We start from the raw sequence: 18,997 nt of genomic DNA on the forward strand, positions 1-18,997 counted from the left end.
GTTAGCGCGACCCACATTTGGAGGTCTCAAGTCCTCGACGTGGCCGTCGCGGGTTCGACTCCCGGACCCGGCGACGTTTACTGCATGTCTTCCCCCCTCTCCTTCCCCCTTTTCTGTCAGCCTACTTCATGAAAAGGGACTCTAGAGCCCACAAAAAGACCCCCTGGAGGGGTTAAAAAAAAAGCCACTTTTTGGCCAACATGTGATCGATTTGCGTGGGTGTGTTGTACACTGCCAGACCTCAGTGAGTGTTTGACATTGATGGACCCTCTTCGACGGATGGAAGTGTAAATCTGTGGTTGTTCCCTGTTTGGCAGATCTGACTGCGGTGTCAGCAGGAGTCTTATTCCCCCCATGTTCAGCCAGCGCTGCCAAAGACAACAGAGCGAGATCTGGCTGTTGTGCAAAGCTTGCTTCTTTGTTCTGGTGCACAGCTGGCTTCAAGGCGGGATCTCTTTACCTCCACATGTTAAGAGTGATTGCTCTCAGACATGCATGCAGCGTCACATATAAACTCTATGATTGACAGAAAAAATGTGCTGCTTTCTTAATGTGGGGTAATGGATCATATTTCATATTAGCAGACTCTTACTTACAGTTTTACTCTTGCTAAACTTATACACTGATAACCTGCATGACAGCCTGGATCAAATAGGTTTCCTTGCAAAAGGAATCAAACCAATTGAACACTTTTGCATTTTATTATGGTATGAGTAAGCAGGTGACATCCATTTTTACTGGGCTTTCATTGGCAATATCAGAGTCAAGGGGGCTGAATATAAATGCAGGCCATGATTTTCAGATTTGTATTCATAAAACCAAATTAAAATCAATATATAAATTTTCACCCATGCCTTTAAAAGCTTATTTAAACCAGAAAACTCTTTTGTGGGGAATTTATTAGTACTTAGTTAATGGAGAAAGTCAAAATAAACATTGGCTCAAAACAGCCCTGCTAAATAAGCATCTGCATGGTCTCATCAGATGTTCCTGCAGTTGCTGTGTCTGATCACACTTCTGACCTTGACAGTCAGCCAGGTGTGTGTTTGTGTGTGAGTAGCTTCACTAACTACTGTGTGTAAATGCTGTGCTTGTGTTGGTGTATGCATATAGGTGTGGTTTTGGGTTTCAGGGGTAACACGAACAGCAAGTCTTATCAGTACCAGACATTCTTTAAGAAATATGTCATACCCTGCATCTTGTAGCAGACACAGTGTCTCTATTATGCTCAGCAAGACTCAAGGAATGCATACCTGTAAATCTGTCTCTTTATCCAAACGGTGTAATAATGATAACCGTAATGATATGTGGGCTTTTCACACACCAGATTTAGGGATAGCCTCTACTTCCTGTGATGAACTCTTGAGTTTTTTTTTTCCTGTTGTTGCCACTAACTGCGATGTAATTTATTGAGATTGACTCAAACTGTGGCACCACAGCTGCGGGCAAGCTCCCTGCCACCGGCCAAACACACAAAGGACAGGGAGCAGATTATTACACGCTGCATGACTTGCAATGGAACATTTATTCACTGGTTCAAATGGTATGTAGGTTTATTTTCCACGTTGTAATTAAATGTAGCTTTTTTTTACACAGTATGAATATAGCTGGTAGACCAGGCGTGCATTTGTATTCGACCCCCTATTTACTCTGATACCACTTATTAAAATCTAGCTGCCTTCAGAAATCTCTAAATTCTGTGTAGAGTAGAATGGTTGGTGTACAGGTTCTTTTGTCCGCATGGATTAAAGACATAATCTCATCTGTCTCCTTTCGCTTTCAGTGATGAGCTCTTCTTCCGCCAGTTTCACCGCACAGAGCCGAGGAAATCTTGTTTCGCCGGAAACGGATAATATCAAAAGGGACAACGTTGACTTTCATTTTGATTCTCTCCTGGTTTTGGCTCCTCGCTTGCAGGCATGTGGGGGTTGTGATGCGTGTCCTGGTTAGTCATCAAATAACAAGATCATTTGATATTGTTGACTCATCTCTATATTGTGAGAATATTGAGTGCACTACACAGTGAGAATACATCGCTTCTGCGAAGCAACTGGAAACTCGCATTAATTGGGAATTTGTTTTTTGCAAATTTCTCCTCATCCAAGATACAAGCTGCAGAGTGGGAGGACTGACTCATCCCATCTATGTTAAAAACAGCACAGAATACAGCAATTTATAAACTCCAGAATAATCTCTGGCTGTAGCAACTACATCCTTCTACTGTTCATTTAGCAGCTCATCTATACTGCTGCTCGTCTTTGTATATAAGCAAAAAGAAGTAACTGTTTAATCAGAATGCAAGGAACCAAGACACTATGTTCATTATGTTGGACTCAGTGGAGGACGCACAACCTCTAGTTGCTGTTTTAAATGTCTTCCTGGTCAGCCTAATTTTTTTTTTTTTCTGCGATATTGAAAAGAACAGAAGGACAAAAGAAAAATGAGTCCTGGGAACAAAGTGCTTAAACGTCACAGGGGGTCTTCCTCCTCTGCTTTTCACATGCAGGCTGCATCTGTGTGCACGCACCCTGTGCTGCTGGTGCTTCCACCCCGCTGGGAGATCAGTGAAGGTTAAAGAGGTTAGGGATTGGGATGAGCGCACAGTCCCACTTTTATGCTGTCCTTTTTTAAGCTTCCTGTCGAGCGCATTCTTTTGTGAGAGCTCTGCGGGCTCTCTTTATCTACAGTTTCTTAACTCGCGTCACACGCTGGTTTCAGAGTCGGAGGGTGTTGCAGCCAGTTTTGTGATCTTGTCATCACTTTGTCTTTGAAATCTTTCTCAAAACTTAATTTGCGATGGACCAAATACGTCTGATGCATTTGAGTAAAGAACCAGTGGATTCACATTAAGAATTTGTGTTTGGACTTAAATAGTCCAACAGCTTAGGTCCAGATACTAATTTCATGCTGCAGACAGAGGATACACCGCTTTGGCGTCAGACTTGTTTTCTTTGTCAGATTCAAAATATCCTGGATAAGTATGGACTTGCAAGTTTTGCAGTCAAGAATGAGAACTGCATTCTTCTACTCATTTGCTCTTGCTAAATAAATACAGACATGTATAAATATTTTGCTGACGAAACAGGTCTACAAAGATGCAGAAATGTGTCACCAAAACGGCATGTGTTTACTGTAAAACTGCAGTTTTGAAGGAATCAGTACCGTTTCTGTGACATGTTTGAGATGTAAAAAGCTTCTGCTGACAAAGCAAAAAAATTCACTAAATGATGATGTAACTCAGGTTGTATTTTTCTAAGTTAGTGGAGCGACTTCCTGTGAAACCCTGTTTAGCGGCCCCCTCCTCATTCCTTTTGGAAAGCAAAGAAATTGTTGTAATTTACAAGTGGGGAAAAAATAGTTCCACCTGGCCTTAGCTGTGGTAATAATACATCAGTGGAAAATGGTTTCTGTCTGTTTCACACTCCATGCACGGAAGGTTTTCCAGCTCACTTGCTGTTGGCCTGCAGCTGGAATGCACTCTGGAATGACAGAAAAAGACTTTTCCTCGTCCAAGACTTTCGTTTATTACTAGAAATATTTAGAAATGTTTTGTTTACACCAAGAGTGATTTACAGAATGGCTTCTAATGAGCAGCGATAACAAAGATGAATCATATTTGGGTGAATGTTATATTTTAGTGAGGACAAGTGGTAGGTGGTCTGACAGCTGGTGGGAAACAGATGCTGTGTTTTCTCTCTAAATGTCAGCTTGCCTTCATGTTTTGGTGAATTACAACTACAGAGAATAAAATGCAGGCAGGGAAGTTTGAATTCACCATATTCATGTAGTTTTCCATCAGTCGTCCAGATGACATGTGAAAAAAGTTGCTCTGCTCAGGTAAGACCAGTATCAAACATTGGCATGCATACAAAATGCTACATGTGTAAAAAAAAAAAATAGCAATTGACATCACATTAAACATGGAGACATGGAGGTCTCAGCATCAGGCTTAAAGAATAGTTCCCTTCAATATAGGTTCAGCATTTAGGATTCATAGCTCAATGTAAGCCCCAAATGATTAAAACCCTTTGCATAATAAATAATGTTTTAATTTTTACCAACATTGGTAAGTCATCAAATAACATCATAATATCATTTGATATTGTTGACTCATCTCTGTATTGTGAGAATATTGAGTGCACTACACAGTGAGAATACATTGCTTCTGCAAAGCAACTAGAAACTCATATTAATTGGGAATTTGTTTTTTTTGTTTTTTGCAAATTTCTCCTCATCCAAGATACAAGCTGCTCCTGTAAGAAATATTAGCTTATTTAAGTGGCTTAATCCTGATGTTTAATAGGTGTTGGTTACCATGTCTGTTGTCCTTATTTCCAGCATCATGTTTGGTCTCTTTGTCTCATCAGCCGACCGTCGGTGCAGTCAAATGCTTTTTTTTTTTCAGGGAATGAGTGTGATGTTTGTTGTGTGTAGGGAGGGGTGGCGGGGCTGGCTCAGGGGAAGCGGTGAAGGCGTCTTTGTTTGCCGCACATAGGATACTAGTGTTTGGCTTGGCTTGTTATTTGTGTTAAAGCGAGTGTGTGCGACATGTGTGTGTGTGTGTTTTATGAGAATATTTTACTTGAGGCTCTTTTAATTGACTCTGAACACTCGTTTGAGAATTCAGCAGTGATGAGGCCTGAATTCTGTTGAACAAATTCAGACTTTTCAGTGCAGCTTAGTCCTCTGGTTGAGACTCCCTTCTTCTTTGTTATAAGCTGAATTGTCAGCTAAGAAATGTGTCTTATGGACAGAGAGTCAGGAGGCAGACTGGTAGTGAAATGAACAGAAGGAGGCGTGCATTAATAAAAACAAAGAGGCTAACTGAGAATATAATTTTAGGGGAGGAGAATGTCGTCTCAGAGGACTGAATACCGTAGCTTAAATTGCAGTTTAACATTTTAGTGGAAAGGTAGGTGGAATCATATTTAATTGTTGTAGTTATAAATGCTACAACAATTATTTTCAGCCATAGGAAGTGGCTGAAAATAATTTCTGTTAACAGAACAAAGAGATGAGGGATGGTCCGTGGTTATTGTCCACACCCAAACACCACCTGTTCCTGCTCTCCCCAGAAACGAACTACGCTTACTAAATATGCTCTCTGCGAACACATTAGGTTAATTACTGATTTTATTGTTTTGGAAATGTTTTAGGACTCCCATGAGAAATTTTCAAAACATGCACAAGAAGTGCTGTGAAAGGAGGAAACTGACTGATAGACATGAACGTGTTTCCAGAGCGTGTGACAGATCACTCTCTGTTTGTAGCTTTTTAAGAAATCTGTATGCAACTCAAGGGCACTTTCCTCTTGACAGCAGGCGCCGCATGCAGCTGCGAAGCCAGAGGTTCATGATTGCAACACACTGGCTTGATACTCTCAGGAGGGGGCGGGGGTGAACATTTTTCCTTTCCTGTCTGACAAATAAGATGATAACATTCACCTTGGATGGGGGAAGGGGGACCTGAAATAGTTTCAGGGAGATGCACGACTCCAGACAGATCAGACAAAGAGAAAATTAGTCAGGAAAAAAGGCGTGAGTAATGGAGATGCCTGTTGCCATGGAGATTGGGGTCAATGAATGGTTGCTATGGAGCCCACGGCTTGGAATATGGGGAGAGGAAATTTTGACGTATGCATTTGTCGCTCAGTGTGTGTGCAATCTGGACGACAAAAGCGCATATTCTATTTTTAATGAGAAGGTGATGCTGAAAGCTCGGAATGTCTGCAGGAAGCAGAACGAACCACTGTTGATCATTTGGGAGGATATCAATCTCAGTCATCATTTTCAGACTGGAAGACAAAGAGACTCCATCCACCACGCTGACCAGATGTTTTGTATTTAATCTCCGATTTTTACTTTTTTAGTTCTTGTTGTGTTTAACAATCATGTGATTTATATTTCAGTCTTGTTTTGTACCAATAACAAGCCTGGAACAGCAGATGAAAAATAATCTTTGTGGCATATTTGCATTATTGACTGAAGTACTCCTGTGCATTAAATTTCATTGTCAAAATAAATAATCTTATTAAACACTACAAGGTGATAGATCTCACACCAGAGTTATTTAAGTGACCACATATGAACAGAATAAAACGAAGTGCTCTGAAACTTTAAACAGCCACTCAGGATTTGAGTGAGCCTCAAAACATTGCTGAGTTGCTTACTGATGCCCTCAATGTGCCAACAGGACCGATTAAATGAAGGCTGAGAAAAATATGCATGTCAACATCTGAGACGGCTTACAAATGTATCTTTGCCATGTCTGGTGCGCAGGTTCCCAGAGGCGCTGCGGTAATTAACATTTGAACCTGCTGCTGAGAAAAATTAAGCATGCATGTTGAGAGGACTGAAACTGGAATTGACAGGCAAAGTGGTTCTTTGGTTGTTTTTTTGTTTTGTTTTTTTCTTGACCTGAAATTTGTTGCTCAAGAAGAAACACTCCAGCAGATTGGAGGTACTTTTTAAAACTTGAATATTCTCATTATTTAGTAAAGAGCTAGCACAGCTACTTAATGGGCTAAATTTAGCTGTTTTTTAATTTTTCTGACTTTTGTCTGCAAGGGTTTAGACATTTCTGGCATAACCACATGCTCTTTAGGTTTCTGGTTCGGTGTACATGTGTTTTGGTTTGATTTTTTTAAATGCCCATGCCCATGTGTGACAGTTTTGTCTTCACGTGAGAAAAAGATGCTCAAAAATATTGTCATTGTCATTGTGCTCAAAATTACTATCCCAAATTACTATTTAATATGCAATATTTGTTGAACAATACTATTCCAAGTGTCAGGAATTCTCATTTTACATGTCGATGAAATAGTCAGCCTTCTAGATGGAGTCTCTGATGTTCGAAGTTGATACAGATGATGGAGGTGGATTGTTATTACAGATGAAAAACAGAAGTAAGAGCACAATGTGGATTTATCGTAACTGTCACAACACATAACAAGGATGTTTCCATTGCATGCTTTCCTCATTTTGTGTAAAATTGTTTCTAACTCCAGTTAGGATCAAGATTATTGGAAGCTGTGGTAGATTTAGACATTTACCATCATGTTTTGTTTAACTGGTAGTAATGTTATTATTTTTGCATTGGCCCAGCCAGAATCTGAACTTGAATCTGGGGAATCTTTCAAAGGTGAAAAAAAATTATGATGATGGCAAGGAGGACTTCCAACCAGTGCAAAAAGTTGGTTATCAGTAACAAGCAGGGTTTGGTTACATGGTTTAAATATTCTTAGTATACATTTTTGTCTATATCAGGTTAATATTCAACAATATCCAGTAGTTGAGCTTCTTTAATTTTGCTTGGCACATCAGAACATTCCAATCTTTTCTGCCATTGTGCTTGTGCATGAAGTGATGGCAGATTCAGTCTTGAAGACACCAAAGGTTCAGATTTGCTCTTTGTTTTGACATGTGTGAAGAGATGCAAGACAAAAACTGTGCATGCTTCATGCTATGGTTCGTCATCTGAGTGGAGGAGAGCCTTGGACTCACTACTCTGTTGTGGACAGAGGTTGTGTGTGCTGAAGGGAGGGGGGACACGTGTAGCCGGTGCACGTGTGGCTTCCCTTCCCCCCTCCACATTAGCGATGTCAGACCTCAGACGACGTACACTACGCTAAAACTGGTGGTGCATTCGGGCCCATCCCCCCTCTCTGAGTGGCCAGCATCATCATCCTCATCATCCACAGAGCTGCTTTGAGCCACTTGTTCAGTGTTTAAACCTAAAGTCACAGGAAGCATGTTATTATGACCCGTAATCCTCTTTAAGATTGAATTTTACTCCATTTCACTTTAATCCCACTCAGGTAGTGGAAAAATTATAATGCGTCTCATTTATTAAAATACCAAAAGAGGACAAGCATCTCGCACATCTCGTAGGTCTGTAGCAGTGCCGTTGTGGATGCATCTAATCTTTCAATAAACACTGAAGTTTGTAACTTATCTGCAAAAAGCACAAGTAGCGCAGTCATCTTGTGCTGAAGCTAAAAGCTCAGATCAATACTGTTTTGGCTGCAGCTGCATCAAGTGTTGTCTGCAATCCTTGTCATCAAATCTGAGTCTGTGTTTATTGGCAGTCGGTGCTACTTGAGACACTGCGAGCTTGTAATGGGCCTGTACCCTAGATTGAACAGCCGCTTGATGGGACGGTATATGGTTCTGAGTGATTTAACAGTGAAGAGGATGCTGCTGGAGCTGGTACAGAGATCGGGAGCAAAGCACAGCTTGGTAAAGTTGGTAGAGCCACTTGTGATGTAATGGGTGGTGCTCCAAAACACGGGATTTACTGAAAAATCAGCTGGTTACCAGAAATGGATGATGTTACACTTGACTGGCCTTGATTGGGGATTAACTACTTTGTAAACCAAAAATCTAAGCATTTTTTATGATGCTCACAGAGAAATTTACATAAAAGTCCAATCTGCATTCTGATGAGTCAGCCTAGGACATCTAAATTATAAAGCTTGCACTAACAGCATCACGTTGCTGCTGACTCAGACTTGGACTGTATTATCTCCAAAAGAGATCATTTTTCACAGCACTTTATGTATTAACGTACCATAGACAGATGTAACAAACCAACAATAGCAAAAACATTTTACACATGATACAACATTATACAAGTTCTGCCCATTAACCATTTACAACAAAACATTAAATCGTTACATTTTGAGCAGTTCTGCTCAAATTCACCCAGGTCTCTTATTAAAGGAGTGATAAATGAGAGAACCGTTCTTCTAAAGGGAATCTGTCTGTACTCAGTCCTGTACCATTGCCCTGAACAGGATGAAGCTGTGCCTAGAGTGGGTGTGTGAAATCCTTTTCTGTTGAAGATAAAAGAACAAAGGAGCTATTCTACATCTTTTTAGTTTAATTTAATTTATCCAATCACACCTTTGAATATATAAATAACCTTTTCTTTATAGTACTTGCAGTCTAAGTTGGAAGCAGTGCAAGCCCGGTGGCAGCCAGGCGGAGGCTTGGGTGTCATAATGCAGCTTTATCTCAATCAGTAAGCACAAGCACTAACATGTGGGGCTGATGGCAACACTCTTCAGTGTGGAAGTTGTTTCTAAATGAAGAATACCCAGCTTAATGTTTTCAGCACAGAAGATGCTTGAATATTAATTCAGAGTACAAAAGCTGCTAGAAGCTGGCCAACTATTTCCAACACAGGTGTAATAGCTGTTAATTAATGCGGCAACTTAAGGTTAAAAGGGAAGGAAAGGTCAGCAGATAACCAGAACATTGTGAACATGTTGCTGTGTAGTCTTTGGCTTTGTCCTTTTAACTTTTCATTATAAGTCTACCATGACATAAATTACTTTGTGGGGTTTACCAAAGATCTCTACAGGGATTACACATAGAGACAGTTATTAATGCTAACCTTGCTTAATGCAATAAAATTCTGCTGATAATTTGAACTTATTACTATAATCATGTTTTCCTTGTTTTTGTACTGAGGAAAAACAGATCTCCTGTAGAAGACTAATGGAGATATGCTTTACTGTAATTCGTTTCTACTCAGTTTTGCTTCTACAGATGTAGTTTTACAATAATTAACAGAAACGCATCACGTCTATCTATTGTACGGAAAGAGAAATTGAAATCGACAGTTCACAGCCTTTCAGAATCTGAAATTGGTCCCAAAAGCTCTGGTTGGTGCACCAGAACTAAATAATGAAGCCATCAAGGAATTTCAGGAGTTTCGTCATGCTGTTGTCATATTTAGGTGGGGTGGGTGTGGCTGAGAAAGATTCATGGATATACAACATTTCTGTGAACATAAATAAGAGAAAAAATGTCACAGTGGAGATCAGTGGGAACCTGCAAATTCTGCCCCCTCACTTCTCCCTTGGCGGATCCACAGACGGAGCAATGTTGTGTTTTATCTTCTGTTGTTCTTTAAAATAATTTATATACCATGCTGTGATACTAAAAGGAAACCTCTATACAATCAACACATTGTGTTAAGTGGCAAAGAACTCAAGAAGTCATAAAAAGTCAAAAAATGAGCATTTCTTTGCCTTACATTGAACCATTGGAGCTTATAAGCATTTCAGGAATGCCGTTCTGTGGAGCAGGTGAGAACAGATCTCCGTTAGCCCCTCCCACATCACCCTTCACCCTGCCGTTGGGTAAAAATGGCAACAGCAGAGTTATGACCTTTGGAAAATAAACTAGGTTGGCAGGTGCTATTGGCCATATCTTTCCCCATCTGTAGACCGCATTTTTACAGCTGACGCACGGGATCAGCTGTAAACGAGTTGGGATCAGGGTGGGGCTGGGACTGGATGATGAGATCAGTGACGCTCTGAGGTATATGGTTGGCAAGTTACAACAGATTTAGGGGTGTGATGCTGATTCCTTGGCAGGAACAACTGAAATTGAAGAATGGAAATGCTGGCATGAGTTATATAAATTTAATTAGGGCTAAATAGGAGTTGTTCTGTGGTATTTTCCTCCACAGGAATACTTTTGAACCTTGTTTTGCCTTTCCAAGGAAGCGTAGAGTGGCGTCAGACAAATAAGAATGAAAATTTGATTTAGAAAGATGACCTTATGAGCAGCCTCTGTGACCCACTTAGAAAGAGGTTGCCATAACAGCTGACCCTGCGTGTGTGTGGTCATGGAGGGGTGCGTGTGTGTGTGTGTGTTTGTGTACTTCTGCGCTAATGGAAGAAGACCCTGAGGGGAGGGATGGCTAAGGCTGATCGCCCTCCAAAACCACCTGACACACTCCTGCTGAAGGCCTTCAAGTCTCATTACCCTCAGACTGAATAAACACAGAAATGAAAACTAACAGTAGTTTAAAGGGTAACTTACTTACTGTAATTTTGTTGCTTTTTATTAAATTCTGTGAAATGTCTGAAGGTGACGATGAACCCGTCCGTGTTGCTGCTGAGTGCTTTATTAGCTTTATCAGTGCAGATGTCTCTGCATGATGTCATTCATTGATTTTTTTTTTCTTTACTGCTCTGCTGGGCCACTAATCTACCAGAGCGATGCCGCTGTTGATCTAAACATCAGGATTAATGCTCAAACCTGAGAGGCTGGGATGTCTGGTGGCTGATTGCAGCTTAATGTGCAGGAGGCTAAACCACAGATGTTGATGCGATGGCAGCTCTGAGTACACAGCGTTACGTTACAGTGCACAACAGCATACGGCTCTTCCAACACGACAGCCCTCCCTTTCTTTCCTATTCCAAAGACACAAAGTTTTAAAACTTTTCTATGTCTATATTCAGTCCCTTGCAATACCTTCACATCCTTTGCACTCTTTCATATTTTTTCAGGTTTCTGTGAGAAACTGCATTGCATTTTATTGGGATTTTATGTAATCAACCAACATAGAGTATTGTAGTGGAAGGAAAATGATAGTTAATTAAAAAATTTTAAAATCAGAATCTGTAAAATGTGACATCTTTGTATCTTGATGGCGCTTAATCCAGTAACATCCTACAGAATATATGGTTGAGGTTGACGACAACAATGTTAAACAAAGTTACAAATGAATAGTTTGATTAAAGCATATTCATGTGTTAGAAAGGCTTAAAGTCCAAAATTTAATCTGATTAAGAATCTGTGGAAAGACTTGAAAAGTGATGTTCCTAAACAGGTCTCGTTGGAAAGGGGGTGGATAAAAATGCCTTCCACACTTTTTAGATTTTTATTTGCAGAAAGTTCAAACCCATGTATCATTTTCCCTCCACTTCATCATGATCAACTGCATTGTGTTGGTCTTCAACATACAATCCTACAAAAACAATTGACAAAATGTGAAAATTGGTGTGAATACTTTTCCAAGAAACTACGAGTAATTGGAACAATACGGAATATTGTGTTTTGCTGCTTATCCAAGAATCTGTCCCAAATAATCTATTGATTCCTCTGTCTGTCTCTCAGGTTATCCTTCTGTCAGAAGTGGCATGAGAGAGAAAGCAGATCTGATTAACCGAGTGTCTTTGTGTCTTCCCCTGCAGGGCCGGAATCGATGATGTGGAGACAGACGTGGTGGAAATCGAGGCAAAGCTTGACAAGGTATGAACCATTGAACTGAAAATATTTTGTCTTCGTGTGAGGATATTTTTGTCTTTCATATCCTACACACGAAGGCACGCACACAGTATACAGTACAAACACCGATAAATGCAGAGGAAGCGTTATGTTCCGTAGTACAAAGTGCTGCCTGTAATCAAGATAAAAGATGGTTCCCAAAAGCAATGACGCAACAGTTTTTTTTTTTTTTTTTTTGGAACGTTAGTGTTTGTTAAATATAAAATAGGGTAGCTTTAAAATATAGTTCCCTAGAAACAACGTATTTATTAGGGATTCTTTGTAGTATGACTTTTTGAGTGTTTGTATTGCAAACAACAACCACATTTTTGTTTTAAGTTGTTGATACAGACCACAAGCATGGGCAAATCAGAACAGATTTGAATTAAGAAGAAAGAAAATAAGCAAATAAAAATCTGTAATTGCACTATTGTAGCGAACATTTAGACAGCATCCTTTAAAACCCTTTGCTTGTCCTGCTTAGATAGTTATTGCACATCAGAATTCAGGTTCATAATCTAACATTTTAAATTAACTACCCCATAAAGAAAATAGAAGCCCTTTGATGGATTATTCCTCCAGCCGACAGGTCAGGACCGCCCGCTGAACTCTGATCCCTGACTAAGCTCCACTGAAAGATGAGAAAAGGTCGGAGAAGAGAGATTGGAGAGGTTTTGAATCAAGGTGATTTGCTTGCTTGTTCAGCCAGCCCATGTTGCTGCGCTGCTTTGACATCACTGATGGGTTTTAGTGGATAATGTTAACAAGATTCAGAAAAGCTGATAAGAAAGTGCCAAAAAAAAAAAGAAAGTGTTTTGCAATAACCAAAAAAGTGATTAAACTGAGGACTTGCATTGGGATATGAATTGGTTTCCTTATCATAAACAACCAAAAGACCCTGAAACTGCTGCAGATTATCTTTAACAAGGCAAAATCTTTGCACTGCCAATTCAAAAGCTTACTCCTCTGCAGAGATTTTGCATTGCTCTGCCTGTTTTGGTCCTCCAAACACATTTATTGTACATCTAATGACCTTGCTCACAGGCTGGAGGCTTGGTACACCACACAATTAGATCAGATTCACATATATGTCAGTGTGTTTACATACACTGCATGCCACTGCAGGCCCGGAGGGGTCAGCATGTGTCGTGGCTCCTTCACATTTTCTGCTGCTTCAGAAAAACTCTCAGCTCTGCACACATGAATTTAAATGCAGATTTTGGACAGTGACTTTTCTACACAAGGGAGCACGCTTTACATGTCAGAAACACACACACACACACACGCCCACCCACGCCTTCATTCCAGCAGCTCATTTTAGCAGCAATCATTCACGTAGCCGGCGTGCATGCATTACTGACGGCAGTGCCAGCCTCCTAGAAAACCACATTCATACAGTTTCAGCCTTGGGAACTTCTGCTCTAAATGAGATAATTAAAGGTTTACTGCACGCCCTCCATGCATCAACATTCTCTCTCTGATGCTGTTTTATACACAGCTGCATCAATGTGCTGCTAATGACAACTTACCACTGTGGAGCTCATCATATTACCTCTTAAGTGGGGAGGTGTAGTAGTTGCTTCCTCATGTGGTGTTTGAAAGGGAAGCTACCATCGTGCCTGCTTCTTGTTATATGAAACAAGCTTTTTTAGGCATCAAAATGATGCTTTAGTAATAAATTACATCAATGTTTGCTTTCCAACTTTATAATTTTTTGTTACATTTGTATGAAACTCGTCTTACAATAGAGAGAGACAGAAAATTGGAGTGTATGAAACAACAAACCGAAAATGACGAACTCTGTTTACCCCGATTCCAGAAACATATTTTTTCATGTATTGTTCATCTTAAAACATGCTGTGGTTGGGCTCAAGCAGGCGCACCATGTACTGAGGCTACAGCCCTCAAGGCGGTGGTCCCTGGTTCGATTCCCGGCCCAGGAATATTTGCTGCATCTCAACTCTTTCTCTCTTCCTTTCCATATACAGTTGAATAATTGCCACTGAAACCTTTTTAGAAAACACACAGTGGCTTTTATTCTAGTTTCATTATCTAAAAATCTATTTTCTCCTATGATACTGACAGTTCATACAATATGTCCTAAATGCTCAACTGTCATGAGACTCCAAGTAATCTGCCTGATGTCCTGCAACCATGAGCACTCTTAAGACAACCTGTCATGGGACTGTAGGGTACCAGTTGTTACACTTCTCAGAGAACACTACAAATCCATAATTTCTAAATGGAAGAAGAATAGCACAGAGACATGACCGTCAGGAGTCTGTAGACAAGACAAACATTAACCAAGGATCACGAATCTGACCTTAATGGACGAATGGCAAGGACAAAACCATAACATGTGCTGTTTGCATTTTTCCTCAAGCAACGTAGAAAACACAGCAAACTTGTGGAAAAAGTTGCCCAGGTCAAACGGGACCAGATTGAACTTTTTTTGCTGACATGTAAAATGTTTCGTAACACAGGGTGGTGGCAGCATCGTGCTGCCGCTTACTTTTCTTTGATAGTGAAACTGGTGATTGAGAGTCCTGTAAGAAAAACCTTTACAGGCTGCAAAAGACTAATATGAGGTTCACCTTCCAACAGCCCAAAACACACAGTAAGGGGTTCACTGAAATAGCTTAGCTCGAAGTGTATTTATGGGTTTTGTCATGGCCCAGTCAAAGTTTAGACTTTAATCCAGTTGAGAATCCATAGAGACTTAAAAATTGATCTGATGCTTTCCCAGCGATCTGACTGAGCGGAAGCTAATTTGCAGAAAAAATTAAACAAACATGTCACTCCCTAACTTGCAGCTGTAGTAAAATGTAGTTCAGTAGTACTTTTGAATAGCACACTTTTCAGATTTGTGTTTGAAAAAAAAAAAAAAAAAAATCAGTCATGTATCAGTTTCCTTCTAGTTCTTTAACTATTTTTTGGTCTGTCGCAAAACTGTGAATGTAAAGTAGCAAAATGTGAAATGCTTTTTAAAAATATGGTAGCTGTAATATGAATGTTAAAGATTTATATAAAAGAAACCACAAAAGCCTTGTTGGAAACAATAACAAAAAGAAAGAACAATTAACAATCTTGTCATTAGAGTAAAAAAATAAAGACAAAACATTATGCCATTGGTGCTGCCTTTGATCAATATGCTAAACCTTTAAAAAGGACCACAGTTAAGGTTAAGGGATGCTTTTTTAATCAATATGCCACAAACTGCATATTGAAAATCACCAATAAGAATTTAAAAATGCGTATTTATTTTATCTTAATTATTGTTTAGAGATTTGTGACTTATGATGTAAGTGCTGATGCTTTGTCATGTAAGGTTTTGTCTTTGGATCATTTTGTCTTTTCGATCTGTTTAATTCTTGCTTTTATTTAAATATTCTCATTATAATTTCACTAGTCTTTAACAGCTCACAAGCAGAGAGAGCAATTCTTCTTTCATATGACTCAATCACTCACCACTCATGTGATGGTCTATTATTACCCTGGGAGCACATTGTTTAAAACATGTGACCGATCAAACAGGCTGCTGTGCTGATGCTTTCTTTTTCTTTTATCATGTTAGCTGGTGAAGCTGTGCAGCGGGATGATCGAGGCCGGCAGGGTTTATGTCAGCGCCAATAAACTCTTTGTGAATGGCATCAGAGATCTGTCCCACCAGTGCAAGAAGGAGGAGATGATATCGGTGAGTACAAGCTGACAAAAAAAATCTGAGAGTTTTTCCCAACGGACGAGCAGCCATCTATCTCTGGAAGTGCATTCCTGAGATTCCCCAACATTAAAAATGATTGCAAGGTTGGATAAACAGTTTTGTCCAGACTTGGACGAATCCAGCTGTTCTGGTGATGAAAGAGGTGACCACAGACAGACACAAATGTTTACGCAAAGCCTGTTGCTTTTTTTTTTATTAAAACATTCAGGCTCCTTCTCATGTCAGTGTAAGTGTCCCTTAGGGAGATAAAAACCCCTCGAATCACTGAGTGTTAGCACCGACTTGTCCAAAGAGCAGATCTAAAATCTGTCGTGAAAACAGTGCTGTGCACAGAAAAGGAAGTATAATCACATTTGTGTGTTGGCAATATTGCAGGAATGCCTTGAAAAGTGTGGAGAAAGCCTCCAGGAGATTGTCAACTATCAAACGGTAAGACAATTTTACACACACACACACACACACACACCCCCACACACACACACACACCCACAGAAACCCCACACTGTTGTTGCCACAGGCGAGAGGGGGAGGAGAGACGCCCCCACATGCCCGAATCTTTCCAACATCTTTCTGTAATCCGGCTCCCCTTTAGGGCTCAACACCCAAGCATCACACACAATCACACTCCCACTTCTTTGTATTTTGTTGGGTCTTGTGTGCATGTTTAACGGAAAACACAGTTTTACCTGCATGACACCAGAGTGGTTCTTCTTTATGACTACCAGTAAGTGTAATTGGAATCTGCTGAGATGAATCAGACCTTGATATTATGACATTTCAAAAACTCTCGTGTTGGGATCTCAACAGGAACATAAACATGGCTTTCTGCTTCCTTTTTTTGTAAGCTTGTAAAGACAAAATAAGCTCACAGTATGGTGGGTCTGATTGTCTTGCAGTGTCAGAGACCAATCTCCTCTACAAAAATAGGAAAAATACATTTCCTTTATTGTGCAATCAGGAAATTGTTGATGACCAGAAAGCACCAAAAACTCATTTTGGAAGAATTAGCTAACGTAAATCACGTAACCTTCTACAAAGTTACTAGATAATTACAAAGTAAGTGGGAAATTACTTTAAAAAGTTCCTTTTAATTACTTCAGTGTTAGGATGTTTAGAGTTGCTTCCTGAGGATGTTAGTACTCTCTGGTTAGTCTTTGTATGACATTATTTGCTAAACAAAGCAGTGGAAAGTTATTTGCATGTATTTGAAGGTTAAAGTAATAACTCAGCTGAACAGTGGCACAGTTTAACGAGCAAGAAGGTCCTGGGTTCAAACTCCTGCTGGGAGTCTTTCTGCATAGAGTTTGCATGTTCAATCCATGCATGCGTAGGTAAGCAGCGTTGGATGGGACTAAAACGTTAAGTGAAGATTGACCTCTGGAAGTCATAATATAACCTGTAAATCTCCCCTCACAACAGGACTGTGACTATTCAAAGATCAGCTGGACCGAGGAAAATATGGAAATGTAATTTTATTCTTTAGGTAATCGTGGTTGTACATTCTCAGGACATACAGGTTTTCCTGTGTCTGTCCCTGGTACTCTGCCACAGTACCAGCACCAACAGCATCACTGTAATGCTGTTGGCACTGAGTCTAATTTTCCTAAAAATACAAGAGGTTTCTGCACCTCCACAATTAGCTTCAGTATTTGTTTGTAGGAGTTTTGTCTATTTTTTTTGTTGATAAATACCTTAAGAATTTTTGTGAGTTTGTCATCAGCATGACAAGATGCAGATAATCAAGTTGTTTTTGTTTTTTTTATTATTTTACAATGAACTCCAACAATCTGACCATCAAAGTTTCGTTATTGCTCAAAACAATCTGAGGTTTTCTACAAGATCCACAAGAAACATTTTTTTTTTTTGTAGCTGATTTTTCAAACATGCAGTGATGGAGAACTAAACTGAAAATCTGATAAAAGGGTGAAATAAAAGAAATATCTATCTGTTCTGGATGTAGGAAGCTGAACATTCAGATAACTCAAGAACATGAACTTTAATGGATGATTTGTGTCTAAATTTGTTGAGCATGTTGTTGAACTTGCATTGACTTTAGCAAAAGTTCTTAGGTTCTCTGCTGTGAAATCAAGTTGAACAAACAGAACAATGTTTCAGACCTACAGAGCTTGGATAAACTGTGTGGGTACATTCCTACTCTGCCTTGTTCGTGTTGCTGCACTGGAGGCTCTTGTGATGGTGTTAGACCAGAAACCACAAAAAACAACCCCATCCTTCCCTCTTCAAACTCCAGCATCATTCTTTGACCTCACACAAAACTATGCCTCTCTAAATCTGAAAGGCATTCCAGTCTAGTTGTATCACTTTGTATTTAATCTGTCATTTCCCTTTGTGGTTTTAGTTTTGAGTGGAATTTCCACTTAAAACTTTTGGTTTTGCATGGCACACAAGGGAACAAAGAGCAGATCCCACAGCTACTATTTGTTGCATATTGGTTAAATCAGTAGAGGGGCTTTCACAAGAACAATTTCTTAGTAAGAGAATACCTTCCAGCTGTGTTCGGAGAGCAGTGAATCACATGCACAACATGAAGTACAAAATAATCTGTTGATCCCTTCTTATTTCTCAGTAATTTGTCTGTCTCTATTCCTGTAATCTTTATTCATATCTCTTCTTCTCTGGCTTTTTAAGCCTGTTTAACCATGACTTTTCGGATCAAACTGTTGAACTGATCAGCTCCATGAGGCTGATGAGATCTTCTGTGGGGTTTTTTTTTTAATTCATAAGTCCAGTTTAATCATCTTTTATTCATTCTGCTGTTCAGGTGTGCACTGTGCTGCCCGGCTGCAGTCTTATGAACCACTTTCAGAAAACAGAGATTTTGTATAGATGCCGTTAGTTTTTAATTGATCCTCTTCCCAGCTCTTGTTTTTCTCTTTCCCCTTAATGACTTTCTCACATTACTCTTCAGTAAATGTGTCCCAGTCCTCCAGTCTACCACCTCTTCTTCATTAATGGAGTCATGGTAGCGTGAGACTGAAGGACAGAGAGACAATAAATCTGTCCTTTCGCTGCTTTTCACAGTTTGTCTCTTTGTACATCTTGTTCAACAAATGTTTAGAAATACAAAGCCAGGATTGAACAGATGAAGAGGCAGGCCATGGTGTTTAAATTTTAGATCACAGACCTTTTTCTATAGATCCACATCATAATCATCATGCTCCCTTGTAAATTGGAGCCTTTTTTCCCTCCC

General features: G+C 39.8%; 1 protein-coding gene across 5 annotated transcripts in view; it reads left to right on the top strand.

Annotated features, from left to right (window-relative positions):
- Positions 1 to 18,997, top strand: part of LOC116710476 (arf-GAP with coiled-coil, ANK repeat and PH domain-containing protein 3-like) — a 58,046-nt gene that overhangs the window by 14,224 nt on the left and 24,825 nt on the right. For all 5 annotated transcript variants that reach the window (XM_032549544.1, XM_032549546.1, XM_032549545.1 and 2 more), the window contains exons 2-4: positions 11,993 to 12,050; positions 15,640 to 15,759; positions 16,162 to 16,215. In XM_032549544.1, the coding sequence (XP_032405435.1) occupies positions 11,993 to 12,050; positions 15,640 to 15,759; positions 16,162 to 16,215 (232 nt within the window). The remainder of the gene's footprint in view (positions 1 to 11,992; positions 12,051 to 15,639; positions 15,760 to 16,161; positions 16,216 to 18,997) is intronic.

The sequence above is a fragment of the Xiphophorus hellerii genome, chromosome 20 (genome assembly GCF_003331165.1).
Source record: "Xiphophorus hellerii strain 12219 chromosome 20, Xiphophorus_hellerii-4.1, whole genome shotgun sequence".
Lineage (NCBI taxonomy): Eukaryota > Metazoa > Chordata > Actinopteri > Cyprinodontiformes > Poeciliidae > Xiphophorus > Xiphophorus hellerii.